The sequence below is a fragment of the Dermacentor variabilis genome, chromosome 3 (assembly GCF_050947875.1).
Source record: "Dermacentor variabilis isolate Ectoservices chromosome 3, ASM5094787v1, whole genome shotgun sequence".
Classification (NCBI taxonomy): domain Eukaryota; kingdom Metazoa; phylum Arthropoda; class Arachnida; order Ixodida; family Ixodidae; genus Dermacentor; species Dermacentor variabilis.
The window spans coordinates 29,752,753-29,766,914 of NC_134570.1; the positions used below are offsets into that span (position 1 = coordinate 29,752,753).

Here is a 14,162-nt window from a genome sequence, read left to right on the forward strand (position 1 = left end):
GCCCCCCTTGCAAATTGCGAAAGCCACCCATCGTTCTGCTTTCACAGGAGTGAGTGCAAGTGTGGTTGACCACCTACACATTGATCTTTTCAACCACATTTGAAAATAAAAAGCTGGTAAAGTAAGTTTGCGTTCTTGTACAGACCTTTCTTATATTTGTATCGTGTTTTCCCCACGTACATGTCTACGTCATGGCAAGCTGGGCCCCATGATTGTTAGTCCATCAATAGACGAGCCAAGCCAACTCATTGAAAACAAAAGGGAAAGCAGTGCCACTTTTCTACTCACTACAAACGAAGATGTATCTGCAAATCCTAAGTTAGAAAAAACATCGGACAAAAAAAAAAGTACTGCATTTCAACACTAATAAAAATACCAGGAACTGCGTAAGCTAATAGAAGGTCACGTGATAGGCTTCTCATGCATCGTCATGTTCTTTTAGTGAAGAGATAAAAATGTAAATCGGTGTTTCGTGAGAAAGACATAGCTCATTTTAACCAATACGATGGGTAATCTTTCCGTCAGCTGGGTTATCTAGATTCATTTCTGAGCGGATTTTCGTCCCTTTAAAGGACCCTCAAACCAAGTCTGACATTTCACACAGAAAAATAAACACGAAATCCTGAGGGGGAGGAAAGGGGCAGAACAAGCCATGCATGCAAGCAGGGGCAGCAGCTCGCTCTTTTCTTTTTTCTCTTCTAGGATTCCGTGTTTCTTTTCCTTTTGGTGCAGACAGCCAGTAGCCAGATTTAATTGTTGTAACATAACCGATAATGCAGCATGTGTACAGCATAGTAAGTGTTTTCTTTTTTTCCCCCATGGAACACACAAAAGTGAACGATGCCAGTCGCTCATTGTTGCGCCTGAATACTGTTAAGACCGGTAATGTCATAAGTGGGTCCAACTGTATTTCTTTCTGGCTAATTAAAATGTTTTGATGTATGTCAATGTTGTGCTACATACAAGCGAAGGTATCTTACCTCTTTACCACTTGGACGACGTCTTCATCATTTAGTATGTGCTCTTTGCCTACTTTCTGTGGATTGTGCTTCACCGAGGAACCCCATACCAAGGCACTGGATCAAGATAGAAATGAGAAAAGGAGGCAGCAGAAGAGTAAGACAATGTCGCAGTAGTAAAAATAACAAAAATAAATTATGGGGTTTTACATGGCAAAACCGGGAGGATCGCAATGCTAAGTCTTTTACGTGCTTCCAAAACCAAAAAGCAACGGGATCAGAAGGGCATATCTTCGGAATAAAATGTCAATGATGAAACTGGAAGCAAAGCAGTGCGTTAATATAAGAGACTTGGAGATATATTTGCTTTCATTTGTCCTGGTTGCAATCTGAAGAGGACTACAGTCAAATCTCGTTACTATGAACCCCACCATAACGAATTTCTCAAATTTACAAATATTTTAAATATCCCCGCCAGATTGCATATATTTTCAATGTAAAAATATTTCAGAACTACAAATTTCAATACCGCACATATTTCAGAATAATGCACGTAGTTTATTTTTCCCTTCATAACCGAGGAACATCAGTATTACGAATTCAGCTAAAAGTAACAGTGCCGTGACTCTCGCATGAAACAGAAACCGCGAGTGCAATAGCATCATCACCATGTTGAGTGCCAAATCCTTTACCACAAACTTCACCAAGAACTTCACGACAAAGGTTTGGCGATGTTCGCGCGAGATAAACAATGAATGCAGCTAGTGACAGCACTAAGAAGAAACGAAAGCAGTTTTCGCTGCAGGACAAATTGGATGTATTGCAGGAAATCGACGCAGGGAAAAAGCAAATTGACGTGTGCGGACAGTGTCGCATTGCCCCATCGACCATCGCGACCATTTTGAAAGACTGAGACAAGATTGTCAAGCTTCACCAAGAAGGGCAACTCGCTCCTACGAGGAAATGGCTGCGACTGGGAAACTTTCAAAATGTGGAACAAGCTGTTCTCACGTGGTTTAAAGATGCCACACTGCAAAATGTTCCTGTGTCTGGCTCAGAGAAAAAGTCCACGAATTCGCTGATGCACTTGAAATGACTGGGTTTGACGCCAGTGCGGGTTGGCTTTTTCGTTTCTGCCAAAGGAATGGAATAATTTGGCAGGTAGTCTCGGGCGAGAAAAAGGTTGCTGACAAGAGAAGGCGTGGATTCCTGGCGCAATGATCGTTTTCTAGAGGTGGCTGAATCGTACTCTGAAGACTATATATGCAACGTGGATGAGACCGCATGTTTTTATCAGCTCCTGCCAGGCCGGGCGATGCACTTCAAAGGGCAGCAGTGCAAAGGAGGGAAGAAGTCGCATCTTTAGGTGACAGTCCTGCTCTGCTGCAATGCAACAGGCACGAGGAAAATTAAACTGCTTGTCAATGGCAAGTACACGAAGCCCCACTGCATAAAAAATGTTATGTTGTTACCCTATGACTACCGTGCCAACAAACGAGCCTGGATGACCAGAGAACTCTTTTCCGAGTGGCTCAACAAACTTGACGACCAAATGAGGCGGGATGACCAAAGAATTCCACTGGTTGTCGACAACTGCTCTGCTCACATTGTGAATGTTTGCTAGATGCACGTTCGCTTGGAGTTTCTGCTGCCAAACAACACGTGCTTGGTGCAACCCCTAGACAAGGGCATTATAAAGAGAGTGAAAGCAGGATTTCGTAAGCGCCTTGTGCAGTGGTTGATTATCAACCTCTGCCTAAAGCAGCTGACTGCAATCAATATTCATCAAGCAACGGAAATGCTCACAGGAGCTTGGTGGAACTTGAAGGTGTCCACCACTAGCAACTGCTGGCGAAAAGCAGGGCTTGCCAAAGCGCCTGTGCAGCTTGAAGATGACCTGGAGGTGACCAACAACAACCCAGAAGACCTGTGTCCCAAGGTTGCGGAACTGCTGCCTGCCGTCTCTTTCTTCGACGACTACATGGAGAGAGACAGCGCAGCACTAATGGTGGCGGACCTGACAACCGAAGGGATCGTCAACTGCGTTCACGATGTCTCCAGTGATGACAACAACCCAAAGGAAGACGACTGTGAATCACTGAACATAGAAGATGAGATCGTGTCGAACATTGATGTTTTAGTGCACATGAAGAAAGTCCGCACTTTGATCGCTCGGTGCAATCACGTATCCAATGAGGCATTGCGCAAAGTGGATGATGTAGATGCATTCCTAATCAAGCGCCAGAAGAAAATCACCGATTTCTTAGTTATTCCAACAACAAGGAGGTGGTCTTCACCGACACAGCCCGTTATCGAGAGAGGAAGAGTTTCATGGCGGCATTTACTAGCCACCGAGGCAACCACCTCACGAGCGTCACCGTGAACACAGCACATGCCGAAGTGGCAGACGAAGCGGCCATAGCACTGGCCCTCACACAAACCAAAGCGGCATACGTGATCTGCGATTTGCAAACGGCAATTCGCAATTTTGCAAATGGGCGAATCTCGCAAGAGGCGTATCACATACTCCAGCAACATCCCATACACCAGGGAGGGAAGGCATTTGCTATGGATCCCGGCACACACTGGATTGAGCACCCCCAACGAAGCAGCTCACCGCATTGCTCGAGGCACCACTCACCGAGCATCATTGGAGGAAGAGCCCCCACGGGGTACTGCAAACGTCTGGGTGTGGGAGGATCGTATGACCAGGTTCCACGACATCACGACACACTACCAGTTACAAAGACGCGTATACCCATTCCCTCACGCTAGGTTAGACATGACGCAAGCAGTACACTTCAGACAATTACAAACGGATTCTTACAGAAACCCCAGACTCATGCACGCCATGTGTCCAGACATATACACTACAAACAGATGCACATCGTGTGGCGAGGTTGCCACACTTAATCACATGTTATGGGAGCGTCAGCACCTAAAAAACATGTCGGGAAGTGCCGAACCCTCTGTCTCTTTCTCTGCCAGCCTTCGCTCACGCTGGAAGACCGCACTGCTCAGCTCGAACCTGACAGCACAACTCTGAGCAGTCCAGCGAGCCGAGCAAGCCGCTTCGAGACAAGGTCTCGGAACCGCGACCGCGGTGGGTGCCCAGACCCACTAAAAAGACGCCAGACTCGAATCTTATTGATTTGAAAATAAAGTTTACGCTCTCTCTTCAAATAAAGCAGCTTGAAGTGAGTGAAACATTTTTATCTGAGAGTATGCTTCTCTGCACACGCGTCCACTGCCAAGGCACGTCATTTTCATTTGTAGGTTTGTCCACTGGCTTATAACCGCAAGTTTTTCATTACACCAATATTTCAAAATAACGAATGATTTTCGGCAGTCCCGCATGATTTGTTATATCAAAAGTTGGCAGTATTACTGGTTATGCAGCACTGGTACTTGCACGTCCTGCCTGGTAGAAGTTGAAAATCAGTGACGGTACAAGGCTAGGCAAATTGGTAAGCCACTGATTTCACTAGACCAGGATGAAGACGGGAGGGCTAAGGATGAAGAACCAACATTCCTGTATTTTATCTTTTGTTTCTATGTGTTTTCGAGAGACAGAATGTGTGCATGTGTGCGCATGTATCCCATGTACATACACTTGCATGCATCTTTGCCTTCAATGACGTTTTCTCGAGACAGATGCACATGCGCCTATTTGCATATGAGTGCTGCATTGAAGGAAAACCTTTGTTGAAAGTAAGTACTTCATTTCTTCTGTCTTTTTTTTTTTTTGGTATGTTCTCTTAAGACGAGTGAACCAGGGCCACTACCTGCTTGCAAAAAGAGCTATCAAAGCTGTCTGCTTCATTTTTTGCTCGAGCACACAGTGATGCTGGATGGAAAACAGAACTGCGGCATTCGATATTCATGCAATAACAACACAACAGTAAACATGAAGGACATTCTATTTAAAACAGCTACACAGAATTCTTAAATCTACTGTGGACTCGCACCTTCTTTAAAGAGTAAAAGACGGAAACATTGTCTGTAAAGCAAGAAACAAATGCTGAACAGAGAGCAGCTTCCCAAACAATGTACGCAATGTATACCATATAAAGGAATACATACCACCATACATGTTTAACAACCTCATATGAATGCATTGCAACTCTATTTTGTATCCAACATTTAGGAGGGGCACTTTTCCCACTGTTCAAAGTGCTCTGGATAAGGCACCATAGAAGAGCACGAAAAGCTTTCCTTCCTTTTCATTTGGTACTTGCGCAGCTTCACAACTGTAGACTTGGCTCGTAAGACAAGACGGCCAATCCAGAAAGCACATTACATCTTGTAAGACAAAGTTTTATGAGAGAAAGACCAGCGCTTGATTAAAAAAGAAAATTACACCAGCTACTGCACTTGTCTCAATTGGTCCGCAGTGTTCAAAGTGCACAATTTTTTGCTTTTGAAGTATTCTGTGAGGACAGCTTGTAAAATTTATTTGAATGTCTGACAATAAACCAGTTTGACAAAATTCACCTAGCCATATACAAAGTACCATAGCTGAACAACTTACTTTGCATATACTGAACTTCTGAAATAGAATTTAGAACATCTCTAACGAAACTGAAGGATACTCAAAAGCTCACTCATCACAAGTTAGTCATAAACAGATTATAGCAATGCCATTACTAGCAAAATCTTTTGTCGCAACCTACAGCATAACGTGGCAATTCAAGCAAGACATCAAGGCAGCAGAAAAAGTACAACTGTCCTAGGCTTGCTTCTAGAAAGCCAGAGCGAAAGCTGAAACTTACCATTTGAACTCCTTCATAATGGTACGATGCAGCTTGTTGCAGAAATCTTCCACTGTCCTTCTCTCCTGGCTGAGAATAACTGGTGCTTCGTAGTCTGGCAGCTGGCCTTTTGGTTTTGTGTATCTGCGAGAGAGAAAACATCCCTTGTCATGCATAATCTGATGTTCCCAAGTCCCATCGCTGCTCTTTACTCAACACGCTGTAGATGCGATGGACATAAGTTGAGCACATATTGTCAAGCATGTATAACCAGCACTGAAAATTTAAGAAATATAAGTGCAAAGTGTGTAAGGGGGAAAAGGGGGGGGGTATGCATGCCCTATGCAAAGTTTGCCTTGTGTTGCAGAACGAGTGCAACACCAACAACCCTTGGAAAGGAAAAGAGAATAACTACTTCAAGGTCAACCCCCTACTTTTGTACATTATTCTTTGCCTAAAAGTATCAGCCTAGATTCAATTAAATAAGGCGTATATGCATATACCGTAGTGGACAAAAAGAAGTCGCAATATATCAAACTTTGCATTTTCAGCCTCAGTGTTCAGAAACCTGCTCCCCCGGTTGCTAGCGTCAGAAAATAGCCTCTAGGAAGACTCACTGCATGCACTACCTATTGTCCGCGAAGCTTCCATATACCACACTGAGACCATACACACTGACCAGTATGTAACAAAATGTACACACACATGAAAGAGAAACTGTAATGGTAACTGAAGAGGTTAGCCTAGTAACGGGCTTGGCATGCTACTCAAAACATAATAGATTATGAGGGATGAAACAGAGGATTATGATGGATATACATGCAAGACGTACAAGCACACATACACACACAATGGAGGCAAGAGGCACCACCAAATGAACAAAGAAAAAAGTGGATCAGTGGCAGCGGCCATAGACAAAATGCCCATCATTGTCACCCTTGTGGCAGAAGCGTGCATTCTGTAGGACAAGGGTTCCCAAGCTTTCTGGCCTTGGAGAAGCCCACCTGCCTTCTCAGCGTGCTGCTGTGGGGTACATTGCAGTTGAGGGCAGCAGAGGGTTAGGCGGAGTGATTGGACTACTAGAAATATGCAGGCACAGGGCGAGTTTGGTATGGGCAGGAGCAAGTAGAGAGCTTTGAAAAGGCCTTTCTCCTGCGATGGGGTTGTACTGGTTATGCTAATACTAGGGGCAATGGTGGTGGTGGTGCCACTGATGATGAAAGATGACCTGAGACGCACATTGCAAGCCTGTCTAAATCAAGGGATCTAAGCAAAACTTTGGCAACAGTAGTATTATGCTTTGTGATTCACATTACTGACTCACATGCGTATAAGCTTCAGGTAAGACCAGGCCTTTTCCAGAAGGTCATCGAAATTCCATTTATGGTGAGCAGAGATGGGAACACAATGTGGGATTTTGTAGATAATGTCCAGTTCCTGCAAAAAAAAGAAAGAAAGAAAGAAAATGAAATGCGATAAAGCCACCAAGAAAGGGGCGAAATACTATTTTGCACAAGTGGGAGCTTTTCACAGAAGTATAAATGCAAGCTCTTTATCAGAATTGTCACAATGAAAACAATAAACATTATGCATAATCCAAACCAACACTATTAGGGTTACCTGGTTCAAACGAGCATCAGCCATGGCCATCTGAGTTTGGCTGAAATTACCATGGCGTGTCAAGTGACAAGATATTTTGTGTGTGCGCACTGGTTCGTACATGTGTGTGTGTGAAATACCCAGGTTGACAAAGTGTTTGTGTTGCCTTTACACTTGTTTATTTGTTATCTCTGGAGCATAGTCCTCAATATGAACCATGCTCCAAAGATAACAAAACATTTATCTTTTTCTAAATCTCACACTTCAAAACAAAGTGAATCTGCCTTCCTAAAAAGAGAGAAATACCACTTACTTCGATAGAAATCTGGTCAATCTTGTTAAGCACATAGATACACGGGATGTAGATGCGATTCCCTTCAATCACGTCAATCAGGTCATCTGAAGTAGCGTCACACCGTAGCGTGATGTCAGCATTGTGGATCTTGTATTCAGACAAAATAGTCTTCACGGTGTCCATGTCCAGCTCCGACTGGGGCACCTGTTTTTATAGCCATTCCAGAAATAAGAAAAAGAATTGATTGATTGATTGTGTTTATCATTCCAAAAGAGCACTGGGGATAGAAGAATTGTCATGGTGAAGGGTTCCAGAATAACTTCAACTGCGTTGGATTTTTCTAACTTGCACCTTAATCTAAGTACACAAATGTTTTTTTCATTTTTCCCTAATTGAAATTTGGCTGCAGCAGCCAGGAATCGAACCCGTGACCTTGCTCTCAGCAGCAGAATGCCAGTCAACACAAAAAGTGTAGCATGCATGCTTTCGTAAAGTTTGCACACATTGCATGCCTTTGGATAATGAAAAATCTAAAAGCTGTGTTTATTTAACATGATAGTAGTGGTGACAGTACCATCATCTGCAGGTTGATGCCACCTTTGTCCTTTTTTCGGAGCGAGATCGCCGGAGGCTCCTTGTTGAGCCGGATGCCGAATCCTTCCACCTCTCGCTCCAAGATGCGCTTGTGCTGGAGGGGCTTCAGCACGTCCAGCACAATGAAAATGAGACTGCAGGTACGGGCCACTGCACAAGCATTTTCAAGCACTATGCTACAAGACAGCACACAAACTAGCACTCTTTAATACTTAATAGGCAACTCCAGGAAAGATGCACGAGCAGTGTGGCCAAAAATCTCACACCACATGTTTCTCAATGTGGAAGGCATCACAGCCTATTTCTGGGCAGCTATGGTCTCTACAGAATAACACTAAAACTACAACTTGGAGACCTAAGGTCGTGCCAAAGCATGTAAGGTTATTTGTGCACCTTTGTGCCTCCAATAAGTGACACGCATGTCTTGTTTGCAAACACCAGTGGTGGGCTACGGCCACTGGTTACAGAAGCATGCCACTGTGCTTGCTCATTGGAAAATACGGTGGAATCTCGATAAATGGAAATCGCTCAAACAGAACTGCCTCTTAAATTGAACACCATCCTCATGGTTGGTTGGCCTTGTATTCGTGCAAGTGTATTCAGCTTTGTCTCTCAGTAAATGGAACTCCTGACAAATGGAACCGATTTCCCTGGCCTGTTGAGGTTCCATTTAAAAAGAGTCCGCTGCAGATACACATCTCCAACAACTTCCAAGTAATTGTTACTTTACACTTTGCAGCATCAAAATGAGGCAGTTTTACATAAAATTATGTGATGCACACCTATAATATCTATTTTTCATGTGCGGATTGCTATTTTTGGGTTGTGAATTCAGGACTGTCCAGTCAACACAAGAGATGTGAAGAGGAGAATAGAAGTGAGTAAAGGGAATAGGTATTTATACTTGTCCTGATGGTATATTTTTGCAAGATATCATCATGCTGAATTAAGGCGTGAGCACAAGAAGACAAACTAAATGACATTTCCTTGTCCACATTTGCCAATGTGTGTGGCAATGCTATGTGTTATGCCTTGATATGGAAGGTCACAGACCGCAATTTCATTTATATATGAGGGCAAGGTGCGCCTCTTGTTTCTTCCTATTTGCCTTTTGTTTTGACGTGTAAATAAATGAACATTTTTAAAATGAGTGTCAGAAACATATAAATGTTCGCTTACATTGTTGTACCAAGGTTTGTTTTTCTAAGTGACGAAAGTAAGAAAGCCATAGTACTTTTGTATTTCCTGTGCATGTACACTAAAATGTGCAGTCACAAACAAATAACAGACAAACAAGAAATTACAAAGTTGAACACCTTTTGCAAGTAATAACTCCCGAAAGCACACCACTCTCAACACTACTTATCCAGTCACCAAAGACAGTATAGGCCTCACACTAAGCTTATGAGCCAAAATCATGTTGATATTGCATGTACAGCCGCCCTGATTTTTAATAATATAGCGCGAGCGTCGACTGAACTGCTGGTGAGCGCCTTATAACGGCGATAAGCGTGCAACAAGAGCGTGCAACAAGGCGAGTGCAACAAGGCAACAAGGCTCGTGCGCGAACTCTCGCCTTGTTGCACGCTTATCGCCGTTATAAGGCGCTCACCAGCAGTTCAGTCGACGCTCGCGCTATATTATTAAAAATCAGGGCGGCTGTACTTCTGGCAAGCTAAAAATGGAGAATGTGGTCTGCTTAGCCCTATGTTAGTAGGGGCCCATGGCTGTACTGCACACGGAAGTAAAGGGACATATCTAAGACAACACAAACAAATAAATCGCAAATATTTTCAGCCTTAGTTTTTCAACATGAGCAAGCTCAAGCTAGACAGATAATACCATGCTTGAAGGCCAAGGCTATTGTTTAACAAATGCAGACAAATCGAAAGGTAGGCTATACAAATGCTGGCTATCCCAACCACCAACACTTCTGCACGACAAGGGAAAAGAAAGCAGTGACACTGACCAGCGATGACCTGTCGACCTCGGCCCTTTCCATCCTTGGCTCCTTCTATGATTCCTGGCAGGTCAAGCAGCTGAATCTTGGCCCCCTTATACTTGATGACACCTGGCACAGTGGTCAGCGTGGTGAACTCGTAGGCAGCCACCTCGGAGAAAACACCCGCCAGCGTGTTCATGAGCGTAGACTTGCCCACGGATGGGAACCCTGGGTGTGGTGTCGATGGTTGCTAGCCTTGTAGTCAATGGCCCTCCTCACCGATTTTGAGTATTGAAATGACAATGAAATCCTCCGAGACGTATTGTAGGGCCAGGTATGAAAGGAAATGCGTAATTTGCATTTACATCTACCACCTTGCCTTGTTTTTGAAGCGAGCTCAAAAGAGCACAAGGAAGCAGATTCTTCCACAGAAGCGCTAGTTAGCAAGTGTTGAGTAAAAAGCAGCAAGGGTTATAGGTGTGACAGCACATACAACTTGTATACCAGCAGCCATATCCAACAAGGTTCTGACAGGTTGCATCAATTTGAGCAGCTATCTTTCAGAGATGTTTTAGCCTCCCTCATCCCTTGCCCCTTCTAATAATAAAGTTGACACTCACTCACTCAGACATGTTGCATGTTATATGAGACACCAGGTCATGCCAGGCATCTCCAGCATTAGTGAAAGAAATCCATCATATTTCTTAGCAGCAATCATTGCTCAAGCACTAACAAGCTATTTCCTATTCATACTAGGCACACCCTATACCCTGTATGACGATAATCAGTCACAAAGACAGACTTTGTCCACCACATAATTTCGGCACCTTTCACTGCAACTGTTTTGGTTATCACCCTAACTCAACAATGCCAGCTGCAGTGAAGGAGAAAGCTTTAGGAGGGGCTAGTTGGATAGACATTACTTGGTTTACTGGGTGGACTGTGAGGGGAAAAAAGAAAGATATTCTGAACCACAAGAGATCAGCCCTTGTTTCATCACTGCTCTGTCAGTGTAGAATGTAAAAATGCTTGTGCTTCTATGTTAAAACAATAAAACACCCAATAATGCAGGACATGAAGAACTCTGGCAGGCAGCGTTGTGTGGCATGATCCCAGCTGTTTTGCTTTCACTACTCGCTAGGCCTGCGCATTCTGGCAACTGCCGTCACTACGGGAAGCTTCAGCTCAAAGCACCTGCATTAAACATGTAAAAGCAGCCTGGACACTAAAACAGCAAGTCCTTCACATGGCTACCATTAGATCTGGAAAGAACATCAAGTGTCTTTAGCTGCTCTAGAATGGAATGTTAAACATTAAATTTCTTATTTTTCTTTCTTCAAGACATTAGCTTAATCAAAAAGCTTTAAGATATATACAATTGGCATTGTCTATATTTTTTTTTTCACTGGCTTGCCTTTTCATACTATGATCATGTTTTTCTCCTCCATATCCTTTGTGCTAGTTTGCTTTTTGCCTAGATATCTTTCTTTTGTGCTCATGGTTGTCCTTTGGCATCCTGTTTCGTGCAGTGTACATCTGCAAGAATGGATGAAGAACTATCCCAATCTGCCACTCTTTTAAGCAGTTGCAAATCGAGCTTGAACCATCAGTAAAGTGTTACCTTCTCACCGACAACTTCCGTAATGCGTAGTTAACAAGAATGAGATATACTCTTGTATATGAGGTGTCAAGCGATGAGTTACAGGAATGGCTACAGAAACATGGAGTATACTTACCTACAAACCCTATCCTAGCATCACCAGTCTTGGCAACATCGAAACCTTCACCAGGTCCACCGCCTCCACCCTTGGGCGTTATCAGCTCACGCCGAAGCTTGGCTAGTCGAGCTTTAAGAAGACCTAAATGACCCATAGTTGCCTTGTTTCGTTGCGTCCGGGCCATCTGCGGGGAGAGGCAAAACATAGCTCAGAGCGTTGTTCTATATTTGGCACCCAATTAGACAATCTAGTTCATATGAAAGCTGGTATACGAATATCGAGCGCAAACGGGTATAGCAAATTAGGTCAAAAAAGTGCAAAAATCTACAGCTCCTATTTCGGCTAACAGGAAACTTAACAATCAATGGTACCAACATTAGTTTTTGAACCACTATAGGGAATGACAAATACATCAATAAGCAGAGTTAACTGGATTTAATTCCATTTTGGTTCAGTTACCACAATGTAACTGGAATATGGGGTACCATTTTTATTACCAACTGAGCATGTTCAATGATGCTGGTTCAATAAGGAAGTAATGAAACGGACACGTAGTCATTTTAGATAAATGAAACAAACACTAAGGTACCCTGTGCTCTCGCCAAATGTAGCCTGGGTTTGGTCCTAAGCATATACAGCATCACTGAAGCATATCTCTAGGGAATGCTGAGCTGTATACTATCTTCAAACGTCTCTAATAGGTGCAAGTCTGACCATTCTGCACCTGTCATTAATGTTTCTCTATCCAGCCTTTACAGTCAACTTGTATGAAACCCCTGGTGGATTTAAAGAGGGGCTCTGTCACCCCCACCCCCATTCTCATGTTTTTACGAGGGCCTCCCTTGAGGCTACTATGATGGCTACTTGAGGCTACTATGATATGATGGGGCTACCCCCAGCATATCAACAAAAATGAACAGACTGCAAGTTGCAAAATCATGAGCTCTACTGCAAGTATGAAAGGCCACATAGAAGTGGCTGACCCGCTTTGGCTGTGCAAGCGTTTTGCAATGCACCATAACACCATGGAGCTTAGGAGCAGGTGCATGATAATGAAAACATGGCTATTCAAAACTGCAGTATAGTTTGCCGGAAAAGAAAACAACTTTCCCTTCTGGTCACTCCTTAATGGTCAGCTCTAAAGTCACTGATGATGCGAACTTTCGTTTCTAGTGATAATTCAATTATGCAAATGTTGAAGCAAGAAAGATCAGTGCAGTCTTGCGGTATTGCCGTTACGAGCAAGACGGGTTCCAAGCTGCAAGTTAGTTTCTTTTTACTCCAAAGCTGAAGTAAATTGACATTAGTTAATTCTTGCCAGTATAGGCACTACATGCGTACACATGCTTATGCGCCTTGTCAAGGGCGTCGCGCAAAAGCGACGGCTGTTTTAGTGTGATTACACTACTGTGTTTACAATTAAATGAAACAAAAGCACATTAACCGACACGTAGCACGCATAGGCCCGGCGTTTTAAGGTCACGTTACTTAGCGGTAACAACGACAAAATATGTCTTGATACATTGGCTTAAGTGATGTGTGCCCAAAAATTGAAATAACGCAACACCGCGCCAAAATTGTTCGGTGATGCGGTTGACGCCAGAGTGCAGCTTAAGCACACATCAAGCTCTACATCCTCAACACCTCATCAAAATTATATTGCACATCGTGGGGTGTTGATGTTTTCAGTATATTTTCGCAACATTGCGGAACATTGAAGTGACGGCCAAAACAAGGGGGCGAAATGCTGGAGCTGCCATGCACGTCAACATCGAAGCACACACGTGTTCGAAAGCAAAAGCTTCTATCACTACTCGCAGCAAGTATGGTGGGTTCAATTACGAGAAATACACTCAGGCATCTTTATTACAAGAACGAAGCTTCTTTCTGACACATTTTAAAGAACCAGTCATTGTGAGAACTTCGCGGGTGTTCCCGTATGCCGCAAGTTTCCTCTTGATAGCCGACGTCGGGAGCAAAAAGCAGCTTACCTCGGCCTCGATGGCCGCTATTTTTTCGAGTACCGTACTCATCCTGGTGAGCTAGTTTGGTTACACGTATCCAGCTAGTTTGGTTACACGAAGTCCAGAATTCACGGAGCGCACTTCACGTGGGACACATGCATGGCACCTCAAAATGGGAGAGAAGGGACCGGTCAGCCGCTAGGAAAACCCGATTTCACAAATGCGCGATAGGGCAGAAAACGCGATACAGCAAAAAAAGAATGTCACGCTTAGTGGTGCCTGCTCTCAAATGTGTTTCGCATTCATTAAAAAATATTTACACCAATTTATCTTATAAATG

At 43.6% G+C, this 14,162-nt stretch overlaps 1 protein-coding gene across 1 annotated transcript in view; it reads right to left on the reverse strand.

Annotated features, from left to right (window-relative positions):
* Positions 1 to 14,016, reverse strand: part of 128up (GTP-binding protein 128up) — a 21,275-nt gene extending 7,259 nt beyond the window's left edge. Inside the window, exons 1-8 of the mRNA XM_075684630.1 lie at positions 13,850 to 14,016; positions 11,877 to 12,042; positions 10,168 to 10,368; positions 8,179 to 8,348; positions 7,623 to 7,808; positions 7,035 to 7,147; positions 5,732 to 5,854; positions 981 to 1,076 (exon numbers count right to left, since the gene is read on the reverse strand). Of these exons, the coding sequence (XP_075540745.1) occupies positions 981 to 1,076; positions 5,732 to 5,854; positions 7,035 to 7,147; positions 7,623 to 7,808; positions 8,179 to 8,348; positions 10,168 to 10,368; positions 11,877 to 12,042; positions 13,850 to 13,891 (1,097 nt within the window). The 5' untranslated portion in view covers positions 13,892 to 14,016. The remainder of the gene's footprint in view (positions 1 to 980; positions 1,077 to 5,731; positions 5,855 to 7,034; positions 7,148 to 7,622; positions 7,809 to 8,178; positions 8,349 to 10,167; positions 10,369 to 11,876; positions 12,043 to 13,849) is intronic.
* Positions 14,017 to 14,162: the final 146 nt, after the last annotated feature.